The sequence below is a fragment of the Marmota monax genome, unplaced genomic scaffold (assembly GCF_021218885.2).
Source record: "Marmota monax isolate L192 unplaced genomic scaffold, Marmota_monax_Labrador192_F-V1.1 WCK01_AAM20220418_F8-fsc00125, whole genome shotgun sequence".
NCBI classification, from domain to species: domain Eukaryota; kingdom Metazoa; phylum Chordata; class Mammalia; order Rodentia; family Sciuridae; genus Marmota; species Marmota monax.
This window is the reverse complement of record NW_026695235.1, coordinates 10,572,287-10,599,790: the sequence shown is the minus strand read 5'-3', so window position 1 is coordinate 10,599,790 and position 27,504 is coordinate 10,572,287. Positions and strand designations below refer to the sequence as shown.

General features: G+C 53.1%; 1 protein-coding gene across 1 annotated transcript in view; it reads left to right on the top strand.

The window, feature by feature from the left end:
- The window catches only part of C2cd2 (C2 calcium dependent domain containing 2), a 53,402-nt gene that overhangs the window by 20,895 nt on the left and 5,003 nt on the right, over positions 1–27,504 (top strand). The window contains exons 4-14 of the mRNA XM_058577228.1: positions 1,860–1,976; positions 2,741–2,845; positions 6,640–6,762; positions 9,181–9,304; positions 10,371–10,479; positions 12,791–12,855; positions 13,727–13,851; positions 14,648–14,822; positions 15,602–15,715; positions 18,175–18,302; positions 20,023–20,338. Coding sequence (XP_058433211.1) covers positions 1,860–1,976; positions 2,741–2,845; positions 6,640–6,762; positions 9,181–9,304; positions 10,371–10,479; positions 12,791–12,855; positions 13,727–13,851; positions 14,648–14,822; positions 15,602–15,715; positions 18,175–18,302; positions 20,023–20,338 — 1,501 coding nt within the window. The remainder of the gene's footprint in view (positions 1–1,859; positions 1,977–2,740; positions 2,846–6,639; positions 6,763–9,180; positions 9,305–10,370; positions 10,480–12,790; positions 12,856–13,726; positions 13,852–14,647; positions 14,823–15,601; positions 15,716–18,174; positions 18,303–20,022; positions 20,339–27,504) is intronic.

The following is a 27,504-nucleotide window of genomic DNA, read 5'->3' as shown; positions in this document are numbered from 1 at the left end:
TTGAATTTTTGAGACAGGGTCTCACGAAGCTGCTTAGGGCCTAGCTGAGTTGCCCAGGCTGGCCTGGCACTTGTGATCCTCCTGCCCCCGCCTCCCAAGTTGTTGGGCTCACAGGCGTGTGCCACCGAGCCCGGCTACTGATGGGCCTAGTCCTTAGACACTTGTTTAGAGCTCTGTGTTTCCAGAAATGGGGGGGGGGGGCTTCCTGCTGGCTGGACTGCATGCGTGCGTGCGTCAAGGCACTGAGGAAGCGTTTCCAGAGTAACAGTCTGACTCGTTGAGTGCAGGAGGGCTCCCGAGAAGGCAGCGGAAGCACCACGTGCCCTTGTGTGTCCTGCTGTCTTGTGTTCATACAGAACGAGCCAGGTCCGTGGAGACCAAGCAGAGCCGGTTTCCTCCACGTGATGAGCGGGTAGCTCACCTGCCATCAAAATATGCATCTCCAGAAAGGATTGTTTAGGGCTGACACATATTTAATAAACAAGTGACATTTCTATCCACCCGTTAGTTGTCCCAGGCCTTTGTGAAGACGTAACTGATCCCTGTGGTCGGTCTCTGGAGGATGTCACAAACACAGAGGGACACAAAGAGTCTGGCCTTTCTGCCGGGGCTGGTGGGAGGCAAGGATCTTCTGCTGGATCCGTGGGACCTCTGCCTCTCGTCCTGGATGCTGGGAGCAGCCGTGCCAGGCTCCACATGGTGTGTGCGAAGGGCACTGAGGTGGACACAGCAGATGCAGGATGGCCGGGGGTGGGAAGCCAGGGGACAAGAGGGAGGAGGGGATGGCCCCGGCCTGAGTAGCAGGCCCTGGCAAAATCATTATTTTGATAATCTCTCTACTTGGTATTTTAGATTCTGATAAATCCACCAGAGAATTAAAGAATTTTCTCTCCCTCCCCAAGCAAACGCACGCCCCCATGGTGGGGTCAGCCATTCCCCTGGGAAGGTGAGATCCATTTTGCTTACCCTGAGCCTCCTGATGACTGGGCTTTGGCCAAACACTGGCCACTGCTGGAGCCTCTTCGTCCACCCTGTTGATTATCCAGTGCCCATTGGGCCCCGCTGCCCTCAGCCCATGCAGCGGGCACCGGGCCTCATCACCGGCCAGCACTGTGCCTGCGTGGCGTGCTGCCAGGGATCACTGAGGCCTCCTCTACCGCTCTGCTCCGTAAGGGGCTGGAGACTAGCCATGTCGGTCTGGGCTGTGACGTCAACACCCTCTAACGTGCTTCCAGACACAGGAGGAGTTGAGTTTGGTTTACTCCCTTTTGTGGTTGCTTGTCTCTGTCCTTTAAATTCTTATTCTATAAAATAAGTTCATTTTGTAACTATTTTACTAAGGCTGTGTCACTTAAGTCATTTGGTATTTCATACGTTCTTTCAATTATTTCCGCGTCTTTGAAGAACCATGTTAAGATTATTTAGATATAAACAATTTCTTGTGTTCCAGATGAATTTTAAATTTTTTACTTAAAATTTACATACGTAACATCTTTTTAAGGCTCATTTTTAGTGAGAGAAGATGGCTAATGGCTTTTGCTCTTTATGAACATGGACATGTCTAGGGAGTTTAACATCTGTCATGGTGGGAAAATACAACAAAGCAAAAAAGAAAACTCGTTATGTGTGTAAAGAAACAATTAGAGTGACCCATCAGGAAGCAAGAATTTGATATATCTTTTCTAGTTTTAAAATTACTACATATTAAGGAAGCGGTAGATCTGGATATTTATCCAAGTTTATGGAAGTTCTGCCCTCACTAAGGAAGGAAGTCTGGATTGCTGCATTCTGACATAAAGATGCCTGTGGTGCCACTTGCTCTCCTGTACAGTTCTTCCTGTCACCTGTCCCTCCTGCAGGTGGTGACCTGTCACGTAATGAGCAAGACCCTTCAGTTCCTGGTCAGCGCAGCGCCCTCGGTGACGGGCTCGGGACACCAGCTATATGACGTACAGCTCTCCCCCGTTCATCTGCAGGTGAGGCTGGGCAGATTCTGCAAGTCACAAGAAGACAGTTCTCATAGACTCATCCCCTGCACTAAAGGCCCAAGACAGTCCCTGCCCATTAGGTCCACATCTGGGGTGGGGTTGAGCACACGTCACGCTCAGTGTGGCCTGAGTTACAGGGCTGTAACGTCCATGTTCTTGTTGCTACTTGTGTCATCTTAGACTGTAAGCTTCCATGTTGCACCATATGTATGGGACATAAAACACGCACATGCACACATGCACACGCACACAATGCATACACGCACACACACGCATGATGAATCCAGAGACTGCCCCGTCAGGCCTCCAGGCTGGTCAGGACTGTTGCCGACTGGTGGGACAAGGCCGGTGGCACCTGTGGGGAGTCAGGTGCTGGACCACAGGTGTCTACACAGCTCAGAAAGACAGCTGGGCAGAGCTGGGGGAGGTGCTAGCTTCGGTTTTGAAAAAAGTCAACTTTAAAACAATCCATTTTTGTTATAAGTTAAAAAAAAAAATCAGCACTACCATTATTTTGTGATAACAGATTTGTAATAATAAGACCTATTTTACATGTAATTACAAACAGTGTGTAATGCAGCACAGAGGGACGTGTTTCTAATGATGGTGACAAGAGGTCCAGTGCAGCTCTGGATGCCAGCGCCAGGAAACTGCACATCCCTCATTGTGCACGTACACAGGTTGCCGGGGTCTGGTGGAAAGAGCAGCCATCTGACACACTTGTTTATTCTTTCTTTCTTTCTTTCTAATAGCTGGAGCTCCACATGAAAGAAAAGAGAGAAGACATCCAGATTCGGTGGTCCTACATCCACGTGCCAGAAGTGACCATCAAGATCCAGCCCCGGGCACCAGGGGAGGTCAGTCCCTCCGTGTCTGTGATCCTCCATGGTTGAGAAGGCAGGCGTGATGAGACAGTGGGTGGAAAGCTGAGGCTCAGATCCACAGACACCCAGCTGTTGGGCACCTGCTTCCCCGTCCCCACTGCCCTCCCAGGCTGCCTGGACACCAAGACGGGGCACTCCGAGAGGCAGCTCAGGGGGCTCTGGTGCCACTGGAATCTCCTGGCTGCTTTTAAAATTCCTGATGCCCAGCCCCACCCCAGGTGTGGGCCTAGTGGGCAGGGACTGTCTCGGGCCTTCAGTGCCGTGGAAGGCACCAGCCCGTGTGGCCATGCAGCCGTGGGTCCCCGACACTCCCTGGCTGAGGTGCTCCTGTGCAGGGGGTGGCTGAAGCCTGCCTCCCCAGGGTGGGGCCTCTTTCTTCCCCTATTTCCGCAAGGAAGCCTCTAAAACCTCAGGGTAAATTCCTTCCAGCTTCCCAGTCTCAGGGGTTGAAGAAGTGAACTTAGAAATGGGGAGTGGGTAGGCCGCAAGGAGCCCCATCTCCCTTCTCTTGCTGGAGAGGTGACACAGAGCCAAAGCTGGGGTTGTCAGGGATCTCCTTTCTGGTGGCTCAAGACACCACCTTGTCGGTTCCTCTAGTTCAGCGCCTGAGGCAGGCTTAGTTTCCAGTAGATACTTGAGCCTCCTGTCTCGATGGAGTGGCAGGCGGTGTTCTGCTGTTTGCTAGTAGACTTGAGTGCGTGGTCAGACGGCACCTGTCACTGGCCTGTCCCTCACCCAGGCTGTCCCTCAGTTCCCCTTCCTCCTCCCCCTCACTCCCATCCCCTTTCTCGCACACGGGTGTGGCTTGTCCAGGCCACACGGCTGCTTCCTCCCTCCCTGACACCCTCTGCACCCGCGTTCAGGAGTGCCCCCTGACCCTGGCATCAGAAGGCGTCCTGCTGAGGAGACCTTCCTCTGTCCAAAAATCATTTGAATTGCTTTTTTCTTGGATGGTTATGTTATCAGTTTGATGTTGATTAGTTCGTCTATGTTGGTGTCTGTTTGTGGGTTTTCTCTCCATCTGTGTTGATTTACATGTTTTTTGAATCCGTAAAATATCAGCGTGATTCAAAAGTCAAAGCCATCGGGAAGGCTGGACTCCAAGGTCCCATGCTGCTCCTCCCTCCGCCCCTGGCCACCTGCTGCACGTGGTGATTTGGGTCATTGGTGTTTGTCACCTTCTTGTATTTCCTTTTCCAAATATCATCCTGTGCCCCTTTCTTGCCACTGGTAGCATGATGCCTGGGCAGTGGCTGTCTGTTCCCCACCTCCAGCACCCCCTCTGCCAGGTGGAGTGTGTGTCTCCCAGAGCTGGCCTGCCGTGCTCAGTGACCCGCCCACAGGCCAGCTAGAGAAGGATGGCCCTGGGGGCAGCTGGGCAAGGAAGGAGCTGGGTGGGGGCTGAAGGAGGCAGCTGCTCTGGAACCTGGGGTGTGGTAACAACTGGCATTTGGGGCCCGGGGCCCGCCTCCCACCTGGGGCTGCCCACTCTGCTGGGTGAGGAGAAATGGGCAGGTCAGAAACCCCAGGTGGGGCACACCCATCCGCAGGATGTCATCAGCCTGGAAGGAATGGAGCTCTGGTGTGCTGCCACTGGGCGGCCTTGAAAGCCATGCCAAGTGACAGCAGCAGCCAGTCATGGGGCCACATATTGTAGGGTCCATCATGTGGAGCCCTGGGGCTGGGGGAGGGGCGCTGAGGGGGTGGGGGCACGGGTTTGCTCTGGGGGATGGTGACGGTGTTGGAACACGATGGGGGTGGTGGGCACATGACATTGCGAAGGTACTGAACAGCAATGAAATGTCCACTTTAAAATGGTTTATTTTATGCCACACGAATTTCATCTCAATTTAAAATAAGAAATAAGTTGTCAAGCTCTATTCATGAGGGGTTGATGGGTACATTCAAAGCCCAGATCACCACAGCCCTGACCTCCCTGGATTTGACTCCTGGCTCTGCTAATTTGGGGCTGTGTGACCCCACCATGTTTATTGACTTCCCTGTGCTCCAGTTTCCTCCCCTGTGAAATGGAGACAGTGATGCTCGGGGCGGTTGTGGGGAGTAAGCCAGTTAAGACATGCAGGTCTGTGAGTGAGCCTGGCACATGGTGGGAGCCATAGTGTCAGCAATTTCCATTCTTATTATTTCGGAGATCCTGGCAGAGAGTCAATTTTCAGTAAATGGTAGATTTTTACCAAGCTCACTGTAAGAAGTCCTGGCAGAGGAGGGGACAGGCCAGCTGGTTGTCCTTGGGACCACACAGACCAGCTCCAGACTGCTTTCTGAAATCTCTTTCTGCCCCACAGGGCTCCTGGGACACGTCCACCAGCCTGTGGCCCTGGTGAGGCTGGTCTGGAGCAGGCTGGCTGGGCTGGGACCCAGCAGTGAGGGTTGGGAATTGAGGTGACCGAGGGCTCCAGCCACCAGCAGCAGAGCCAGCACTAGGACAAGGCACAGAATCATGGCGGACACTTGCTCCGGGCAGCTGCTCTCCCCGAGACCTCGGAAGGAGTGACCCAGGCGGCCCCGGGGTGTGCTGCGGCTTCAGCAAACACCCATCTGGCCCTGGAGTCAGGGTTAAAACAAAAGCCGATATTTAAATAAGTCTTTTTTGGAAAAACTAAACCAAAGCACCTTTAGGTTAGTTGGGGTTTTAAAAAATAGGTCCTGCTTGCTAAAAAGTTGATTGTGACATGCTTACGGAACAGTGCACAAGCCTCCGAGCACCCAGCACCCACCTCAAATGGAATTCGCCCCAAGGAAGTTCCCCAGGGCCACCATGTGCTGCCCAGCCCCTCAGGGTCAGCCAGGGCTTTCTGGGCTCGGCCCCTTTCCCCCTGAGGTTCACCCACGCCTCCCATGTGGGCACATTTTACTCATTGCTATGCTGTTCCATCCTGAGACTGCTACAGTCCCTGAGTCTATGTAGCCACCAACGGGCACTCTGTGGCTTAGTCCAGGCTGCTGTGACCGCTACCACAGGCCTGGAGATTTACAAACAGCAGAACTTCATCTTTAGAATGGAAGTCCTCAGCTGCCCCAGTGAGGGCCCGCTCCACGTTGCAGAGAGCTGCCTTATGCTGATCCTCAGGGGGCGAAGGAGGGCGGGCGCTCTCTGGGGCCCTCCCATGAGACACCGATCCTATCAGGAAAGTGCCACCTCCTGCCCTCCACCTCCCAATGGCCCACGTCCTATTCTATCACCTGGGGGGAGGGTCTCAGCATTGGGACTTCAGAGGGAGTCGGTCCGCTCCACTTAGATGGCCTCCAGCTTGAGGTGCCCATGAAGAGTGATGCCAAGAACATTCTAGAACATATGAACGTATTCTGCTGGGTACTAATTATTGTAACCTCCTATGTCCTGCCGTCTGCTAATGGAAGTCCTCTGCTTGGTTCTTCGTTCTTCTTGGTTCTTTTCATGTCCTTCAATACTTTGTAATTTTCAAAAGAAATCAAATCTTATATAAGAAAGGAAAAAAAACGTGTGTGCGTAAGTTGAGGGGCAACATGGGAAGGAAGGGTGCGCGAGAACGTTGACATTCCTACGCTGCATGTCTGTCTGCATGTTTAGGAATCTGCTGTGAGAGGTGTGAATTACCTCTGAAACCAGTAAAATGACCCTGTCTCCAGGTGAGAGTGGGGATGCTTGTCTGTCTGTCCTGGAGTCCCAGGGACAAGGGCCAGCACAGCCCCCACCTCTAGTCTGCTGTGAGCTTCCTGCCAGACGCCCGGTTGTGAAATGACTCCATGACCATTCCTCTCCCTAGGGCCAGGTGGGAGAGACAAATGCAATATCTGAGACCCTCAAGGATATTTTGAAGCACCTGGTGAGTTCCACCTCTCCGTCGGTGGTTCTGAGCACCAAGCCCACGGATATAAAGGAAGCTCAGGTAAGTCCATTCGTTGCAGGGTGCGGTGTTTCTGAGCGCTGTTGAGCATCTGGCTGCCGCTCTTGGGGAACGTGCGTTTCTGTGTCTCTGCCTCCCTCTGTGGAGTCGAGCTGGCGTGAGCACTGCCCGATGGATATCCCTGTGGCCTTGGGATGGAGCCCTGGGCCGGGCACAGGTTGCATGCTCCATGAGGCCCAGTTGAGGCCAGGCCTCTGCTTTGCATGAGCTCCAGCTTGACTTCTTACTGCCTCGTCGAAGCCTACTCCCCGGCCTCCGTCCTTCCAAGAATAAGTGTTTCACCCAGCTTTGGTGGCTGTGACCAAAATACCTGGCGAGAGCAAGTTAGAGGAGGAAAAGTTTATTCGGGCTCATGATTTCAGGGGTTCAGGCCAAGGTCAGCCAGCTTCATTGCCCTGGGCCTGAGGGGAGGCAGAAGAGCATCATGGTGAAGGGTGTGGAGAGGGAAGCTGCCCAGCTCTTGGCAGCCAGGAAGCAGAGAGAGAGAGAGAGAGGGAGGGCCCAGGAACAGGTATAGTCTAAAGCCACACCCCCAGTGACCTGATTCCTCCAGCCACACCCCACCTGCCTACAGCTAGCACCCACTAGTCCATTCAAACTCTTAGTCATCAAATGGAGTCATCCACTGATGAGGCCACAGCTCTCACGATCCGTCTTTTCACCTCTAAGCATCGCTGGGTTGCCTAACACAGGAGCTCGTTGGGGGCACTACAAATCCAGACCCTGACCCTGAGGGACCTGGGAAGCCAGACTGGTGATGAGAACTATACCCCAGAAGCCAGCAGCGCAGAGCGCGCTGGGTGGACTGAGACTGCGGGGCCTGGACCAGGGCCAGGCTGGTGACGCAGCCCACCAGCAGAGCCTCTGGGCGGTGCAGGATGGTGGAGGCCAGGCTCATCTGTCAGGCCTTCCCAAAGAGAGGGTGGGCTGTGCCTCCCAGAGGGTGAGCAGAGGCCAGCCACCCACCGTCAGTAGTTCCATCACAGTGGATTCCTGCAGATCAGAGAGGACTGACTGGTGACCCAGGTTACCATCAAAATGGAGGACGTTCACAAAATAGTAGCATGTTGTTAGAATCCATGGAGTCAGGAAATAAAAAGTTCAACACTATCATAAATTCAAAAATATTTTAAAATAAATGTGTAGTTTTCTCAAATAGGATAAGCACTGGTCATTGTCCTCCAGAGAGACAGGACCCATGGTAGATAAAGAGGATAGGTATTGGCTCGCATGGTCACAGGGGCTGATGTGCCTGGGGTATAGTTCTAGACCAAGGGTTGAGCACCAAGACCAGCTCCAGTCCAAAGCTGGCAGGCTCGAGGACAGAAACCACCAAGGTTTTGATGTTCCCACTGGAGTCCCTGAGCAGAAGAACACTCATGTCCTAGCTCAAGGTGGTCAGAAAGAGGAGTCTCTCTGATATGAGATCAAACCGGGCCTCCAGCTGACTGGGTGGTGCCCATCCTCATTATGGAGGGCCGGTGTTCCACTCGGTCTGTTAGTGTAAATATTAAATTTGAAGCCAGAAATACACCTAGAATGTTGTGTGACCAAATAGGACCCAGTGGAGTTGACACAAAATTGACCGCCACACATGTACAGTTGAGAAAACACCTTGTCTCCATCCTGTCCCCACATGTGGCCTGTTCTGTCAGGCACCTGGACTTTAAGGACTTTTGCCGTCACTTGGTGGCCTCACGTACCCTCAGCTCACGGTCGGGAGGACCTGGTCCAGAACAGCATCTTCTAGATGGCGTCCTGAAGGATGGTGGTGGCGCTGTGGATGTTGGCGCGCATCCCCCTAGGGGTGTTTTGCGCCAAATCCACGTCTGGATCCCTGCCAGCACGGCTCTCACTGAGCAAAAGGTCCTCCCCGGTCCCCTCGCGCCTGCTTGGAGGCAGCAGCGAGTGCTGGCTGGCGGCTGGCGTGGGAAGTGCTGGCTAGCAAGGGGCCCTCCAGACCTGGCGATGCGTGCTGCTGGACGCCCCTGATGCCTTTGAGGATGAGACGAGGGTGATCCTGTCCCCTTGCTTGTCCACGCCGGTCCATCTCAGATACCTCCCACACAGATGGCTGAGGCCATTCACGCCTGGCCAATGTCCCATCAGTGAGATGGCACTGGGCTCCTGCCACCTGGAGAGGACCATTTAAGGCACTGTCCTGGGCTGGACCGTGGCCCGACAGTGCTGCAGTCTCCACCACAGTGAGACCCAGGATCCTCTCTGGCTGGAGAGGCACTGGCTCTCTCTGGGACGGAGGAGGCCCCTAAGCAGGAGCAGTGCTGTGGCTCACTGTGCCCTGCCCCCCCAGGAGCAGGGAGCGTTGTTACAGAGCCGAGCAGCCACCTCCTGGTCCACGTTCTCCCCATGGTTGATGCTCTTTGCTTTGATTTTCCACAGAATCTACAGCGCGCTTCATCTACTGCTCAGGAATCCTGTCCCCCCAAACCTCCAAGGGCTCATGAACTAAAACTGCTGGTGAAGAACATCCGAGTCTCGCTGCTCAACGATCCTGGTGCTTCAGGTGGGTGTGGTGCGGCAGGGTCTTGTGGGGCTGTAGCTGTGCATGGAAGTGACAGCCTCTGCACCTGAGCCTGGTGGGCTCCAGGTGGCCTGGGACGCTGGTGGCACCCGGTTGTGTCTGCGGTGTTGCCCCCTGCCTTCTTTCAACATGAGCATCTGAAGGGCACAGTTCTGATGAAGGGAGGTGGAAACAGGGCACAGTTGGCCAGGCACCACGACTCCTGGTGTCCTCCAGCCCTGTGGGGGACTGCAGTTGACAACAAAGCATGCACTCAGCTAGCAGGGCAGATTCTGAATGCTGGCGACTCCAAGTAGTGACCGGTGTTGGAGGCGATGGTCTGCCGGTTAATCTGAACTGGTCGTTGCACATTGCATACTTGTTTTGAAATGTCACACTCACCCCATAAATGTGTGCGCACATTGTGTGTCAGTTAAGAGTTATGAGTTCTCTGTAAGGCATCTCCAAACTTAGGAGTCATCCCGAGTTTAAGTTTAGGCTTAAAATTGACTTCTTGGGGAAGCTGTCAGTCTCATCTGAAGTAGGACCATGTGGGCAGTCCCGCCTGCAGCCAGGATTGACAAAGGCCGTGGGCTACTTGGGGTCAGTCTAGGGCTACTGACATCAAATACAGGACAAAAAATTTTAACCCCAGTGAAATCCATTGCTTTGAGAGTGTAAATGGCAAATGAAAGCAAGAGTGGACTCTCACAGTGGGTGAGCTGAGGCCTCTCCCTTTAACTCAGGCCTTCTTGTACATGCAAACAGTGTCCTGATGCAGTTCCCCCAATCCCGCCTCTCTCCTCCCCGCACCCCGCTTAAGGTGGGCCGAAAGGTGACGGCGGAGTGACCCAAGGGCCCAGGAGGTTTCAGTAACAGCCCCCTGCAGGGAGGCACAGTTCCCTGCAGGCGGGTCTCCCTGAAGACAGGCTGCAGCAGGAGGAAGGGCTCAGGAGGGTCAGCATTTCATTTCCTCCTGGATTGGCCCCCATCTCTGCCCAATCATGTATGACCTACACTGACTGTCTTGGTCCCTGGCCTCGGTATGATCTCTCTTTCCTTCTTTTAGGCAGCGTTAGCCCCGTGTGCATTGCCCAGCTGAATGACCCTGTCCAGAGGTTCACCAGCACCCAAGCCAAGAGCACTACTCACCTCACCTGGGAGGAGGAGTTCACCTTGTGAGTACGACCTCCGTCACCAGGGCAGTGTCCATAGCCAGGTCCGCCCAGACCTCCAGAGCCCAAAGTCCTTGTCCAGCACCGTTTATGCTGAAAAGCTAAATTAAGTTAGAAAATAAAGCCATTCTAAGCACATAAAGGTAGCTCTAAATCAAACTCAGGTTTCTTTTGAAAGGCAGCTCTCAGGATTAATTTTCTCCTTGTCCCCTGTTGTGACAAGAGGGAACTGTTGTGGAACTCCCCCACGTCCCTTAGACACACAACCATCCTGAGCTGAAGGAGACTTCCCATTGATGCCAAAGTGCGATAGAGCAGAAGGTAGAGGTGTAGATCACTTACAAATAAAGACGTAAGAAATAAATATTATCAAGTAGAATCTAGAAGCACAATTAAAATAAAGCCACTTGAGTTCATACCAGGACTGTAAGGAAATCTATTAATGAATTTTATTGCATCTTAAATTGAAGGAGAAAATAAACTTATTATCTTTATCTTTTTTTAAGTATTTATTTTTTAGTTGTATTTGGACATTTTAAAATTTTATTTATTTATTTTTATGTGGTGGTGAAGATCGAACCCAGGGCCCCGCATGGGTGAACAAGCACTCTATCACTGAGCTACGACCCCAGCCCCATTCCTAATTTTAAAACATTTAATTAGAATAAAATTTATGGATACTTCCTTAATAAGACTTTAAAAAATACTATGAATGGAAAATCTCAAGAGCAGCACCACTAACAACAGGAGAAGATCCCACTGTTTTGTTCTAGAAGAACTGGTCACTGCAGTTAAGTGGGAACAAGAAGTGACGGGCGGAGACTGGGAAGGGAGGCGGACGGCTGGCCGCTTCTTGGAGCTGATCTTATTTCGTTGCTGGACTAACCAAGGAAATCAGCCAACACTTGGAAATGATAATGGATATAGGAAAGAAATAAAAAATATCAGAAGATCCAATAGAAAGTGGCCCACCCTGTCATCCAGTGACTCTGGAGGCTGCAGCAGGAGGACTGCAAGTTCAAGGCCAGCCTGGAAAACGTGGCAAAACCCTGTCTCAAAAACAAAAAATTAATTAAAGGGACTTGGATGTAGCTCAGAGGTTGGGCATCCCTGGGTTCAATCCCCAGTGCCCCCCACAAAAAAAAAACCCTAAAATTGGTAGAAATAATAACTCAGTTAAAAGCCTGACTAAAAACAAGAAATCAATCTGCTCATACAACAAGTAGTTACAGAAAGTGGTGTAGGAAAGCATCCGCTGTATCTTTACAAAGTGCTGTTGTGAATTGTTAATGAAATAGGAATACCCACTTAGAAAATGGCAGAATTTCCTAACTGGAGATAGAATGCAAATAGAGATGGACATACACTTCTAAAAAAAAAAAAATGTTGAGTCTCAGAAATACGTGCAGTCGTGCAGACTTAAATAAAAGATTGTTTTTCACCTTGGAGTTTGGTAAAGAATGAGAGAATAGTAATGTCCAGTGGAGTAAATATTATGGACATCATCAAAAGGTATATTTTAAAAATATGTCTTAAATGTATTTACTTCTTGACAGTTATAGTTTCCTTAAGGGAATAATTGAACTGTGTACAAAGATATATGTGTAAGGATATTTATCGAAGCTGATTTATAATTATAAAATATTAGAAACAGCCAATTCATTCTTTTTTTAAGATTTTTTTTTTTTAGTTATAGATGGACACAATATCTTTATTTATTTATTTATTTTCATGTGGTGCTGAGGATCGAACCCAGTGCCTCACACATGTGAGGCAAACGGTCTACCACTGAGCCCCAGCCTCAGCCCCTCCATTCTTAATAGTTATTAAGGAGCTGGCCAAGTAAATTTTTCACAAGGCCAAATAGCATCACAATAGACACTTGTGAAAATGCTGTTTCTCTGTAGTGATTGACATGGAAAGATGTCTGTGTAAGGGAAAGAAAATGTTCCAGAGGAGGAAGGAGGTATTTGGTGTCTTCAGATAATTGTTCAGCTTTCAACAAGGTAAAGTCCAGCCACAGGTGGCTTATGTATTAAGTTAATTAAAAATTAAAGTTAAGCCTGGCTCCTTGGTTTGCATTGACCATGGCATCACCACCACCAAAGTGAGCTGTCCTGGGCACTCTGGAAGGCAGGTGGCCAAGCATTAAGAGTAGCCGAGTACAAAGGATGAGGCTGCCGGTGACCTTTCCTGTTCTGATTACACGTCTCCGCAGTTTCTTAACTATTGACAACTTTGTGTTCTTTTCTGTTATTGAAAAAAAATTACCATACCTTGAGAAGGCCACCTCATGCTATTTTCCCTGTCTCAGTGAGCTGAACGCGAAGTCCAAGGAGTTACACCTGCAGATTGCAGAGGACGGGTGGTCCTCAGAAGGTGGGTGAGCAGGTGAACCGGGCCCCGCTGTCTGGGGAGGTCACCCAGGGCCTGGCCCTCTCCCCTGAGCCACTGGACTTTCCAAGGGCACATTGGGTTCCAACTCAGTTTCAGTTATTGGCAAGTCACAGTTTTGGAAAACGTTCATCTGTTTTCTTTCTTTCTTTCTTTCTTTCTTTCTTTCTTTCTTTCTTTCTTTCTTTCTTTCTTTCTTTCTTATAATTCAGAATCTTTTATTCAACAATTCTTGGCTTAGAGAAGCAGTTCTGAACCCTCCTAGCCTCAACAAACTTACTTTTTAATTTTTTTATTGGGTAAGGTATATAGAATATGAAATTTATTTACCATCTCCGCCTCATTGCCTTCTCTGTGTGTGTGTGTGTGTGTGGTTCTGGGGATTGACCCAAAGGGTGCTCTCCCACCGAGCTACGCTGCAGCCCTTTTTATGTCTTATTTTGAGATAAGCTGCCCAGGCTGGCCTTGAGCGTGTGACCCTCCTGCCTCAGCCTCCTGGTCCTGGGGCATCATGGCCCTTTACCCCAACATTCTTTGGGATCTATTTCCTAAGAATAAGGATGTTCTCTTTATGTCCTCTGTGCAGTCGGCAGCTTCTCGATTCACACTGATCTGATCTCTCGTCCTCTGTCCCTGTGCCAGAGTTGTCCGTGGGCTTCTGGCCAGTCATCTCCACACCTGTTGCGGGGGTTGCCTCTGACCTATCCCAGAGCCGCCTCCTGGCTGGAACACCCCTGCCGCCTGTCTTTGGTGACCCTGACACCTGACAGGATTTTGAAATGGGGCCCTTCCCAGCTAACGGGATCAGCTCATGGCCTGACAGACGTCGGCAGTGCTCATCCTTGTCCTTCCCCAGGTCTGCTGGCCAGGACCACTATCCCTCTGGACCTGTTCAAGAAGCAGCCTTCTGGGCTGCAGAGTTTCGCGCTGATCGGAGGGCCCACCCTCAGCAGCTTGGCGCTGGGCTCGGTCACTGCAGAGGTATGGTGACCTTCTTGTCCACAACCACATTGGGCCTGACCTCCTGTTCTAGGGGCTTCCTGTTGCTGCCAGAGGCTCCCTCTGCCTCCAGTGCCCCACGAGGCTCATGCAAAAGACATGGTTTCACAGCATGCGTGTCTAGATTTGGATGGACCCGGCCCACGGTGCTGGGGTTGTGTTGTCCAACATGTGAGATACCGTATCGGGACAGCCTCTTGGGGACTAACCCTAAGGGCCTTTTAAAAATCTTTGGTTCTCCGGCTTTTAATTCCACTGTTGTTTTGTGCAGGGTTAGCAGTGTTTGAGCTCAGCTGTCATGGTTCTCTGCTGGCTCTGGGGAAATCCAGGTCAACTGAAAAGATTAAGTGACATTAAGTAAAAAGAGTCTAGTGGGTATTTCAGAGGAAGCAGCGTTCCTTTGCTAGTTAATCGGCCCCATGCTAACAGTTGGCCTGCGGTGTCCACGGGTTCCTCATCTGCAGATTCCGCCGATTGGGGATTGAAACCCCTGGGGAACCACATCTACTGAGCACGCACAGGCCTTTTTTCTTGTCATGTTCCCTGAACAACAGGTCTAGTAACTACTCACACTGCATTTCCACTGAAGGAGGGCTACAGGTCATCAAGGGATCACTCAAAGCACCTGAGAGTATAAGTAGGTTATACGCAGTACTGCACCATTTCATATAAGACTGAGTGGCTGAGGATTTTGGCATTCTGGGGGGTCCTGGAACCAAACCCAATGGGTGCTGTGGGATAGGTGTGCTACAAAACAAATAACCAGCCTTCTCTGCAGTTTTCTTACATAGAACCCGGTGAACTGAAATCCTGGCAAACCCCTCCCCCTGTTGCTGCTGCAAAGATAGAAAAGGACCGCACAGTGATGCCCTGTGGGACTGTGGTCACTACTGTCACTGCCGTGAAGACCAAGCCTCGCTACGATGTGGGGAGGGTGTCCCCACTGAGCTCTGGTGAGACACTGGAGTACAGTCCCTTGCTGGCCTTTCGAAGGCAGAGGGCTCTGGGCTGCTGCCCTGGGCCTAGTAGGGTGACCTTGAGCCAGGAGGGGGGCAGCTGGTAAGACTTGAGCTTACTTTTGCATTGGACACTTACCTTTCTGTTCTATCAATGAAATGCCTGGTAGGTGACACAAGGTTCAACCCTGTGGTCTGCTCCAAAGCTCAAATCCACTGGGAATTATAAATAGTTGCCCTCCGGGGCCACCCCACCCAGGTTAATCGAGGACCACATCACATTCACGCAGGGAAAGCACGCCATCTAGAAAGGGACTGGGTGGGGACTGCTGGCCCAGGCCCTGTGATACCACGGTCCCCAGCCCAGAGCTTGGGGTGTCTCAGGAAGGAGTGAGAAGGCTTCTTCTTCTTCTCTAGAAGAAGGCTTGGCGTGCCTTTCCTATTCAGATCTGGCTGGATTCTGGACCCGTCCCCACGGCCACTACCTTGGAGACTCCTGCACAAGTGTGACGGATCATTACTTGTTTATCCGTGTCTCGACCCGAGTAAACAAAACCCATGATAATGCTTTGACACCCAGAACAGACCACTTGCTCCACTGGAGGATGTGCAGCACAAAGGGAAACTCTCGCTTCGTTAAAACATTTCTGAGGTTTTACCGAAGTCTGAGCTCCCAGCACCAGTTTGTCCTGGGTTTGGCTGAGGTCACTGCCAGGGCGCCCTTTCCCTCCATTCTGCACTTGGCCTGCCCTGGGTAACAGGCTCTCCCCCAGCAGAGTCTCCGGTGAAGACGCCCGTTAAGGTGAAGGTCATCGAGAAGGACATCTCCATCCAGGCCATCTCGTGCCATGGCGCGCCCGTCAGCAAGACGTTCTCTTCTTCAGACACAGGTGAGCAGGCGACGCTCCTCCCCCTGGCTCTCGAGCTGCTCTCAGAGGCCTCTCGTCTGCCTAGAAGTCAAGATTCCTTTTCTGAGTTGTTTTTTTTTCCCTATTGATAAGTAGATACTGAGAATGGGGAAATCACAGGAAGATTACCAGAGTCACACCAAGTCCCTGCTAGGGTTGAGGGAACACTTTAACAGAATAAATACAAAAACCAAAGGAGGCCTTTCTGAACATAATTTGTCCTGCTCTTCAGTACATTGGTGACGTTGATGCTATTGGAGAAGCAGAACTGTGGGGACAGCAGCACCCAGGGCTGGAGCGTGTCCCGCTGTCTGCTGAAGCCTGCTGGCTAGGAGTGGCTCCCAGCCCTCTGTGCACATCTCAGGTTTTGATGGTGGTTCTTGGGGAACGGGTGTCTTGAAAAGATGTGTGTCTCTAGATCACAGCACCATCTAAATTTCGGACTAGACTTTCTCCTTGGTCCTCCTGTGACCTCCCATCAGAGAAAAGGCAGGTGGGCGCTTCTCTCGCTCACCCTCCTTTCTCTTTCTGGCCTACTGAGATCAGAGGTGGGGCAAGGCCCGCCAGGAGCAGAAGGTCTCGCGCAACCACCCCGGCCTGGGACAGTTCTGTGTCCCGCAGTTTGCAACTGCCCTTCCCTTGCAGGCCCCCATGCCTCTATGGCTCCTGCCCTTCTGGGCCACCTGCAGTGTCCAGGACATAGCCCAAGCCCCTGTTTTGGCCACCACTTCTGATGCCCTTCCTCAGGGCCCCGCCCCAGTGTGCTCCAGTACTCATGCTATGGGGCCCTTCGTCTGGTTTAAAAGACCTGGGCAGATGTCCTCAGACTACCCCTGGCAGTGGGGCCACCCCAGGTCACTGTCCACTGTGCAACCAGGGACAACTGTGGCTTTCTGGGCTGCACCTGCATGGTGACCAGCTCCAAGGACTGCTCCCTCCAGCGCACAGGGCAGAGCTGTCCTGGGGCAGCTGTCCTGCCTCCCTTTTCTTGGTGGCTTTTCCTTGGTGACAAGGAGGTCTCTGCAGATACTTTCTCTTGACCCTTCTCTGTGAGCCAGAGGCTAAGGACAAAACTGTTCCTCTACCCACAACACTGTGGCACCAAGTGTGTGGCAAAGCCAGGCAGTTCCCCTTCTCTGCACACACCAGCTGCGTGCCCTACAGTTGACTCAGTTCTGACGCTGGCCTCAGGAGTTAGCTCAGACCCACAGGTTAAAGGCTCAGCCCCAAGACTGTCGCCTCCCTGTATCTATGCCAGCCACAAGCAACAGAGCCCCAGGGACCCACACTCTGACCCTACCTATCGGGTCCCCCAGCCTGTGACCCTCCATTACCAGTTTGGAGTCACGACTCACAGCACGCAGGGAGATACGTCCCTAGATTTACCAGGCTGTGCTAAGGGGTGCAGATGTACAGCCAGGGAGCAGGTACCCAGGACAGGGCAAGAAGGGTCCCGTGCTGGGGCTTCTGTCTGTGGAGCCCGGGATGTGCTCCTTCCTGGCATTTAGTGGTGCTAGACCAGAAGTCCTCTGAGCCTGTCGTTTAGGGGTTTGTGGGGGCTCCACTCCACTGGCTTGGTGGAGTGCATGACTGGTCATTGATGTTGAACCAACTGGGGACCCCAGGTCCCTGCCTCTCCCCTGACGTAAGGGGAGCCTCGTTAGCATAAACTGGATGCAGTTAAAAGAGGTTCATTATGAATAACCAAAGGCCCACTCCTTCCTGAGACACCCCAAGCTCTGGGCTGGGGACCGTGGTATCACAGGGCCTGGGCCAGCAGTCCCCACCCAGTCCCTTTGGAAACTAACCTCTCTGGCCCTCAGGCCATGGCTGAGGCTGCCGTAGGAAAAGCTCCTCTTAACATCTCCGCCATTCTTAACTTTTCCTCAGCAGAATAGTGTAGGTTATAACCTTGTGCCTTGCGTCAGAGACCGTCCCGGTCATCTCTCACCCAGCTATCCGTCATTTTCCCCGTTTGTCAAATGGAGGTTCGGAAAAAAGAAAAAACAGAGTTGGCCTCCTGGGGTCTAGAGTGAGCAGATGAGGTCCGTGTACACGGCTCTTCCGAGAGCTCCTGTGGGAGGAGAGCACCGTGAAGCTGGTGGCCGTGCTGGTTACGTGGCCCTTCCCGGCTCTGGTTACGTCCTCTGTGCTCCGCTCTCTTGGAGGGAGAAGCAGCAGCCCTGCCTTTCAAGGTTCAGTCTCCCCGGAGGGTAGAGGTGCTTGGTCTGCCTGCTGCTTTCCTCACTTTTCAACCCTACTACTGAAGGTCATCCAAAGCCGCGTGGAGGGGCTGTTTTAGAGAGATGGCTTGCAAAGCCTCCAGAGTTTACGCCCTGGGCCTGTATCAGAGATGTTTGCCAGTCACTTCCGTCACCCCTCGAAGTTCCCCGAAGCATTTGGTTTTGCTCATGAGCTCAGCGCTACCTTCCCTGCTGCAGAACTGCTGGTGTTGAATGGCTCCGATCCGGTGGCTGAGGTTGCCATCCGGCAGCTCAGTGAGTCTTCAAAGCTGAAACTCAAGTCACCACGAAAGAAGAGCACTATCATCATTTCAGGGATCTCCAAGGTATGGTCGGGGCCACGGGGGTGTGGGGGGATGTGTGTCCATCAGGGACCTCGGCTTCCGCCCTTGAAGGGTCAGTCCAGGCACAAGACAGTGTTGGGAAGTCCCCTTGGCAGGTGTGAGATTTCCGTCTCCCAGCAGGGAGCTGCTAGGCGGTGAGGTTGCACAGCTTGTGCTGTTTATTTCTGCCCAGCGATGCTTGAGTGTTGAGAGGCTGGTGACACATCCTTACTGGGAAGGAAGGCTGATGGATTACTCCCCTTGGTGCAGACCCCACCCTCGTCACCGCCCGGTTTCCGGAGAACTTGAACTTCTTCCACATTACACATTTCCAAAGCATTTTAATTTTCACAACAGATATTGATTTATTTTGTTATCTGAGAGAAATTAAGACTTTTGTAAAAAAAAAAAATCCCAATCCCTACTCTTTCCCAAATCCTGCCCTGGGGTGTCCATGGGGAGCAAGAGGGGGCCGGACTGTCTAGTGGCAGCTGCGTGGCCCAAGCTGCAGGGGGGGCAGCTCCCCAGAGCTCAGGGCCTCAGGAGACCCTGACTCTGCTTTGACATTTCCAGGGAACTGCTGGTGGGATGGTTGGAGAGTCTGATTTGCAGGAGGAGGAGGAAGTTTGAACAGGGCCCAGGGAGCGGGGTTGGACTCCTGAGGTAAAGGAGGGTGGGCTGGAGGGCAGAAGGTGAGTCACCACGTTTCCATTGTACCCAGAGTGTGAGTGACCTGGCCTCAGTCCCCAGGACACTGGCTCACAGGTGGCCCTGAGCATCACCCAGGCAGGTACCATTTCTTTTGGGTTCCTGGGTGCATTTCCAGTAGTAGCCAACAGGTGGCCCCCTCCAGAGCACCAGGCCCAATGGTGGTTCTTTTCAGACCTGGGTAAATGAATGAACAAAACAAAGGCAAGACCCGAGATCATCTGGCCTATGCTTTCTCTACAGCTTTATTTTAGAATCACAAACTTACAAATCTTAAAGTTTAATATCTGCAATCCACTGTGGTTATAATTTTTATTGATTTCCAAAGTGTCCCATTTGAGTCAGTAGGCACTTCTGCAAGCTAGTCCTTATGTTAGTAAAGTACACATGCCAGCTGTCACTGAGCAGCTTACCTGGGTAAGTGCCACCCAGGTGAGGACAGCATGGCAGCCTCCACGGACCCTGCAGCCCTCTCTGCCCAGTCATTTTCTCACTGAGCCACTGCTCGACCCCCACCCTAGAGGAGTTTAGAGACTGCGTTTATTTTACATATAAATGCTATTCTTATAAGGATACAAAGTGCCCTCCAATGAAGTCCTGCTTGTGGGTAACATGAAAACACAGTAGGAACAAAGATTGAAAGAATAAATCTGAAACACCAAGCCCACTTCCTTTGTCCCCTTATATACAATCTCACCTCCAGGCTCCGGGTGCTGGGCCTGTCTGCGGGGAGGGACCCACTGCGTCCTGACTGCCCTAGGCTGTGAGTGCTAGGCCGCCCCTGGTTGCAGGCAGCCCTGCGCCTGGGTTGTGGAGGGGACCAGCCCTGGCCTGACTCTTAGCAGCTCCGAGGCACAAGTGCCCTCTTAGGGGCCAGCCCGGCTGCTCCCATTATAAGATCCCAGAGAGAACATTAGCGTTCGTGCCAGGCCCCCAACCTTCCACTATCCCCTGACATCTTGCCCTGCCCCGGCTGTGCATTCACCCTCGGCCTGATGGTGCATTTTCCCCACAGACCTCACTCTCTCAGGACCACGAGGCTGCCCTGATGCAGGACTATGCATCCTCCATGGACAGCACCCGCCAGGACGCCCCATCTGGCCCATGTCCCCCAGAGGCGGCCATGGCCTCTGCCCCACCAGTGGAAGATGAGCCAGCCCAGGTCCCAACTGCCCTAAAGCCCCAGGAGAAGGAACTGGACTCCTGGGACTTGGAGAAGGAGCCCCTGGCGGCAGCGTGGGGTGGCCCAGCCCCGCTGGAGCTCGATGGTGACGAGCTGTCTGAGAGCTCCCTGAGCATCTCAGAGCCTGGCACTGCCAAGAAGCCTAAAGGTACCTGCTCCCGAGCCCTGGGCCCCTGCTTGGTGGCTTCAGTCTCGCACTGGTGTCCACCCTACTTGGGTTCTTGCCATCAGCCTCCCTTCCTCTGTCCTCTGAGCTCCATCTCAGCCCTTCCCTCCCCTGTGCTAAATGCCCGTGCCCACTGAGAGCCTGCAGGGCAGGGTGGGGACCTTTGGGTGAGTGGCTGGGCCAGCTCTGCATTTGGGGGCAGTTTATGTTCATGCCTAGAGCTCCCCTTCCCCTGTCTGGGATGGATCCACCTGGGAGCAGGGTTGTCCCTGCTCTCAAAGTCTCCAGGAGCCAAGTCCAAGGTGGGGCCAGAGACAGCAAAGCCTGAGGAGACCAGGTCTCTGGCCGTGGGATTGGCGCTCACCTCATCTGCCCCCAGACCCCCTCAAACTAAAAGGAAACCCAGCCTCAGCCTCATGCCTGAACCCGACAGGGGCTACAGGAGGAAAAAAGCAATGTGACACCCTTTCTTAGAATAGCCATTGCTTTCTCTCAGCACTAAACTCTCGCTGTGGAGCCACACCTGCTTCTCAGGTGTGTATAGTTTGGCCTGGCCCATGGCATCCCAGTCACCTGTGGGAGCACTTGTGGGGCTCAGAGACCTCAAATGCACCCAGCCTCAGTGTCCTCCGTAGCGGGGACCAGGCCCACTGCATGTGCCCCCCTCCTGAGCTCCTCCATTCAGGTGCAGGCTGAGCCTCTGGAGAAGCCGGGATAGGTGGGGCTGAGGGCAGAGTGTGGGTGCTGGGGCTCCAGCAGGCGCACCCTGGAATTCTTGGTCATTCTAGGGGTCAGGAAACCTGGGGCTCTTCTGCTGCACCCTGTCCCACCCTTTATTCCCACTGCCATAGGCACCTGGTTCTCCTACTGGGGACTTTTGCCCTAGAGAACATGGGCAATGTCTGGAGGCAGTTTGGGGATCACAGTAGGGACGGGGTTCTATTGGCATCTTGTGGGTAGAGGTGACAGGTGCTACTGAACACAGGGCAGTCCTCACTGAGCCCCTCAGGGGCGTCCCACTGTGCTGAGGGTGAGAGCCTTCGAGGGCCTCCCCCTACTTTGATGGTCCACTTCCTCTTGCTCTCTTGGAACCCAGTTCGCCCCTCCCTATATTCCCAGATGGCTGATGTGGCTCTTGCTGTCCATCCAGAGGCCAGTCCTCCTCCTCCGCCCCTTGCTCCCTGCCTCTGGTTTCCCGCAGTCTCCCGCGTCTCCACCCTCACTGTGCCCTGCCTTCCCGCCTCCCCTTCCCTGGCCAGGTGGATGATGCCTTCTGGGAATCTAGGTGTCAGGCAGGTCGGATGGGGGCTTGGGCTGCCTCCCACCCATGCTTCGTCTGCCCCAGGCTCTGGGCATTTGGTTGGAGACCTGTCGAGGACACTTCAGCTAAGTAGCACATTTCACTCTGGAGGCACTGATGCATTGACCCCAGGTTTGTTTTTATTTTAAAGGAGGTATTTGGATGAATTGAAAAACAATATATTTTTTCCCATTCCAGTGTTTTCCAAGAGATTTGCGTTAGCATCTCTGGGATGTTATTAGACTATGTTGTGGTTGCCAAATCGTTCTCATTTTACACTGGAAAAAAATTCTGAAACATACAGGGGAATGATTCTGTGGAGTTTGTGCTCCTTTTAAATTCACTTTTCGTGGTTTACAGACCACCTGTATCCGCTGTGTAGCTGGAGTCTGTGGGAGACTCCTGGGGATGCTGTATTTGGAATTCTTCTGGAATGGAGCTGGTTGGGAATATTTGCATACTGCAGTGGTGCTTCCAAAACAGGAAACTGGCTCCCGGGACTTAGATTATTTATAATCTAAGAAAGTATAGACGGAGCTTCCGGACAGTGTGAATGGGTGGAGACCACCAACCCGTGGAACCAGTCACAGGGATGTCTTTCGGGAGATCTTGGGGGGCGTGGGGGTGGAAACCTTGCCCGCTGTCCGCTCAGCGACTTACCGCGGTCCTCTTCCTCGCGTTCTGATTTCGCTCTTGCGTGCTTTTCTTTTCACCTCTCCGCTCTCTGCCTCCGTGCCCTTCCCCCTCACTTAAGAGGATCGCTCTGCCGACCAGAGTTAAGTGTCTGCACAGTAAGTCCTTTTTGTCTTCTATCTTTTTAATTACATGTTGCCTTGCTCCGAGAAAAGCGCTGGGCCAGGGGAGGACCGCTGCGTCCTCTCCCGCCCCTCCTGCTTCCCCGACTTGCGCTCTGCCTGCAGGGACACAGCGCCCAGTGAGCTGGGTGGACAGGGAGGCAGCCCAGGCTTCCCCTCCCGGGCGCTGGCTTCTGCCGCTGGCCTGTCCACCCGCCTGTCCGCCTGCCTGTCCAGCGTGCGTTTGAGAGCTGTTCCCAGCCGCAGACCACAGTTATGCAGGTTGCTTTTTGGCCACTTTTTCCTACCTGTAGGACTTTAAGATGATTCCTCCATTAGCTACTTATATCTGTTAGACTCCAAAGAGACAAATAGAAATAAATTTTGGAAATATGTGAAACATTAGAGCTATAACTTAGAATAATTATTTTTGCTTCCTGTATGTGTATTTGTTTATACTTGAGCCTCCTTGTGATCTTTTCTCCCGAGAACCAGGGAAATACATTTTTTTTTCTGTCTCCTGTTTAAAAATCTCAATTATTTGCTTCAACTTTCAGATAACCTCCAAGTTGTACCTTTTTTGTTGTCATCTACATTTTGTTTTACTAATTGTTTTAATTGCACAAAGGCATGGCATGGTGTGTGATTTGGAGCATGCTCGGTGTGTGTGATCAAGCCAGGGCAGTTAGTGTTTCCATCTCCTTGAGCAGCTTTGAGGATGTTGGATGAGCACACGGCTGTACATATTTAGGGGATTTGTCGGGATATGTCGTATGTCTGGTCAAATCCGGGTGGTGGATGTCCCTACCTCCTCATCGTGGCTAGTGTCGGGAGCTTTCAAGCTCCCAAACGTGATGGTTCTTGTGGAGGACAGCCAGATGTGTCCCTCTGCACCTGCCACAGCCTCCCCTGCTCCCTCCTGCTCTCCACCCTCTGGAAATCACCATCTGCTTCCCAGATTGCACCCTCAGTCCCTTGGAGGCTGGGGTGAGGGCTCAGCCTTGCTCCCACGGCCTGGGGTACAGGTGAGGTAGCCTGGAATGTAGCAGTCAGGTGTCCTGAAGTCACAGTGGCCACAGCTACCCTGCCCTGGAGTGAGGGTGGACTGGGGGTGCGGTGGGAACTTCCCTATCCAGAAAGGGTAGCAGATTGTGGGGCTCAGAGTAAGTGGGGCCTACCAAACCATGAGCTGTAGTATCAGTTTCCCAGAGAAACAAACCAATAGGTTCTATAGTTTAAGGAACTGCCTCACACAATGGTGGGTCCTGCAAATCTGAAATATGCAGGACAGGTGGCAGGCTGGCGGTGGGACTCCAGTGTTGAGACAAAATTTCTTCTCTAGATAACCCTCCTGTGTTCCCACTTAAATTCTTCAGCTGATTGGCTCAGGCCCACCCACATTATCCAGGATAATTTCCTCAATGTCAGGAGTGTTAGCTTCATGTATAAAATACCTCCTGAGTAACACCTAGACTTGTGTTTGGTTGAATCACTGGGCACTGTGGCCAAATTGACACAGAACACTGGCCATCGTGGTCATTAGTCGAGAAGCAACAGGCAGACTCCAGATAGCGTTACTTCCCAGCAGCCAGGCAAGGGCACTCATCCCTCTGGGCCATCCTCACATTCACCAATGGAGTGGCCGAGTCCCTGTCACCCAGCAAGCCTGTGGCCATAGTTCTTCCAACGTTCTTTGCCCCAAGGGTAATTGTGCATAGTAGCAGGTTTAAACAGACTTTGGTCATTGTTCAGAACGAGGACCGAATGCCCTCTCTCCATGCTGGGTGCCCTTCATGGCTGACAGCCGAGCCTCTGGTCCACCATGCCTGGCATCACCCCACACCCAGCGTCCCTCTCTGTTGGTGCAGTTGTTCCGGAATCCTGCCCAGGCCCATGACTGGGTGGAGGGCCTGGGGGAGCTTCCGTCCACCAGGCAGCTGTCCGGTCTCCTTCCCAGGAATCCGAACGTGGCCTTGCTCCAGCTGCCACTCCTTGGCGCGGGCGCTCATCATCCATCCCTGACGTAGCAGCACAGGCCAGGCTCAGGGATGCAGGCTTCGTAGGCAGAGGACCCTGGGCCCTGAGCCAGCGAGCAGCTTCAGCCTGTCCTCCATGCCCGCGCTGTGAACGAGGGTCACCCTCCCTCCCGATGGGCCGTAGGTAGCCATCGTGGCATTGCAAGTCTTGGCGCGTCCCCTTGAGGACTGTCTTCTCCGCCAGAAGCCCGTATTGTCCCCACAGAATCCGAGGGGTCAGGTTAGGGGAGCACGTGTGAGTCCCACAGTCCTCTGCAGAGAGCGTGCCACGAGGGCACATGTGACGCTGGACAGGGACATAACAGAAGGCAGAGCTGCTGCACAGGCCCCACCAGAGGCCCCTCCACACAGTGTGCAGTGCCCACCACTAACACCCATCAGTAGAAACTCCAGCCAGCAGCACACGTAAGATAAGGACCCTGTGATCCAGTCTCATGTGCAGGTTGGTCCTGCCACTGCATTCAGCGTCCAAGGCATGGTGGACCAGAGGCTCGGCTGTCAGCCATGAAGGGCACCCAGCATGGAGAGAGGGCATTCAGCCCTCATTCTGAACCTGCTACTATGCACAATTACCCTTGGGCAATGCAGCTGCCCTCAGCAGGTGGCTGCCCACCGGGAGGGGAGCACAGCCCCTTCACAGTACGTAAAGACCCTGTATCTGTCCCCAGGTTCTGGTTTCCCTTGAACCCCTGGGGACCAGCGCTTGTCCCTTTGGAGCTAGGCACCTATGCCCTGCAGGTGGGCCACTGTGCCTTCTGTCCCCAGAGCCCTGTGTCTGCACAGCCCAGGGACAGAGGATGTGACGCAGCAGAAGAGTAGCCAAAGGGAAGCGAAGGCCTTGCCTGAGCTGCCCCCTCTGGCCGATGCTGGCTGGTGGCCACGCCCCAGGGCTGAGACTGCTGCCCTGTGGCCACCACTCTTCTGCCCCTCTTCTACTTGGCCACCAAGGTTCCAGGGCCCAGCAGGAGGCTGTGCTGGGTGTCTGGACTCCGTCTCAGGCCAGATGCTCCCCGGCCTGTCTGGCTGTGTTAGTTTTCTAGGCCAGGACAGAGTGTCACGCACTCAGTGGTTTAGACAATAGGGGTCCATGTCTCTCCGTCTGGAGGCCAGAAGTCCCAGAGTGAAGCAGGGCTGACTCCCCCTGAGGCCCAGGGGAGAGCCTGGGCCGGCCTCTCCTGGCTACTGGGGTTTGCTGACACTCTTAGGCCTTCCTTGGCTTGTGGAAACACTGCCAGCCTCTGTGTCCCCCGCATCTTCACGCGTCTTCCGTCTGTGCTCATCTTTGTGTCCAGGTTTCTCTGTTTTGAGGATGCCAGGCATATTGGGTCAGTTCCACCTGATGACCTCACTTTAACTTGATTGCTTCTGTAAAGGTGCTTTCTCCAACAAAGGGCTCCGTTTCCGAGGTCCTTGGGGTGCAGAGTTCCATGTGGAATTTGGAAGGACACAGTTAAGGCCCTGCACACACCTCAGGCCCTGGCTCTAGCCCGCAGGCCAAATTTCAGTGCAGGGACAATTAGGCAGTGGGCTTTAGGACTGGCCCTCTCAGGACACACCCTCCCACAGGACACAGGTTGACACAGGATACAGACTGGTTTGTTCCCTTCCCCAGAATTCCATCGCCCCCCGACACGGCTCAGACTCCCCTGCCCTGCCTCTATTCCAAATGTGGGGGCCCATGCATTCGTGCATTGCTTCGGGGACTTCCAGGTTAACCCAGAAACAGCCCCTGTAGGACAGAAGGACCCCCAGCTGAGGTAACCTCAGGATGCAGAGCCCCCTGTAGCTGGGGTCCCCTGCCTAGGAGCCCACTGTGCCCAGCACATGCCATTTGATAACCAAGGGATTCTGCTCACCAGACACATCCCAGAGCTGTGTCCCACTGGAGGAGGTCATTGGCCGTCCTGATGCCTTCGAGGGTCTTTCACGACCGGTGGCATTTTCTGGGGATGTGTGTCGCACAGATCTGCTGCCATTTACACATCCTGCTGCCCTCCCTGTGCTTCAGGGTCAGGAGCGGGCAGCAGGGGAGGTTGTACCTGATTCTTGTGTTCTTGCTTGAGAGCATTTCAGGCTAGTCACAGTCTCAGTAAAAAAGAATAGCAAAGTTTAGTGAAGGGATCAGAAAAGGGGACAAGGGGACACTCAAGGGAGAGAGTGGATCTCTCAGAGAGGATGGCGTGCCCCTCCTGCCCTCCAGTTTTGTTTTGGGTCCTGGGAAGTTTCCAGAGAGTCCCGCCCAGGTCCACCTCTCTGACTGATAGCAGGATGACATCAGACTTCCAAGTCCCCACTGCCAGGGCAGCTCGGAGTCACTTTGGTCCATGCTGACCACTTCTAATTGGAACCTGTTCTTACGGAGTTTATGGCTGGAGTCTTTATCTCCCCGAGTTCTGGAATCGGGTCTGTGTAAGGGTCACAGCAACCTCCCTTCTGCCCAGGGTAACCTGTGCCCTGCTTATGGGCATTTAGGGCCTGCATTTCTCCTGCAGATGACAGGTGGTTTGCTGAGGAATGCAGCAGAGACTATTGACTTAAGCCTGGCAGGGCTACAGGTAAATTGCTTTTTAAAAGAAAGCATGTGTGGATCAGCAGGGTGGGCCCGTTGACAGAACTGTCCCCCATGTTCCCACCACTCACATCTCTTCCCTAACACCTTCCTGTTCTTTCCAGCATTCCTAAAACCCATGGACTCCCAACTTCAGATACCTGTAAAAATCTGCCACAGTGGTTCTTCAGAATAGTCGTATTCACAGAGCAGTGTTCTTGGGACGGTGTTTTCTGGCAGCTTTGACCAGGTTACATTCAGCCCACTCCTGGGGCACTCCAGCTCAGCCCCAAAGCCAGCCCCAGAGTGGCTCCTTAGTCACTGCTAGTTGACACCAAGGTCTCCCTGGCCTCAGTGGCCGTCATGTGGGCCTGTGTCCATTCATAGGAGTGCACAGCCTGATCCTCTCCTTCCAGTAACCTGGTGGCTACTGGCACACATCACAGTGACTGTGTCTATGACACAGTTGC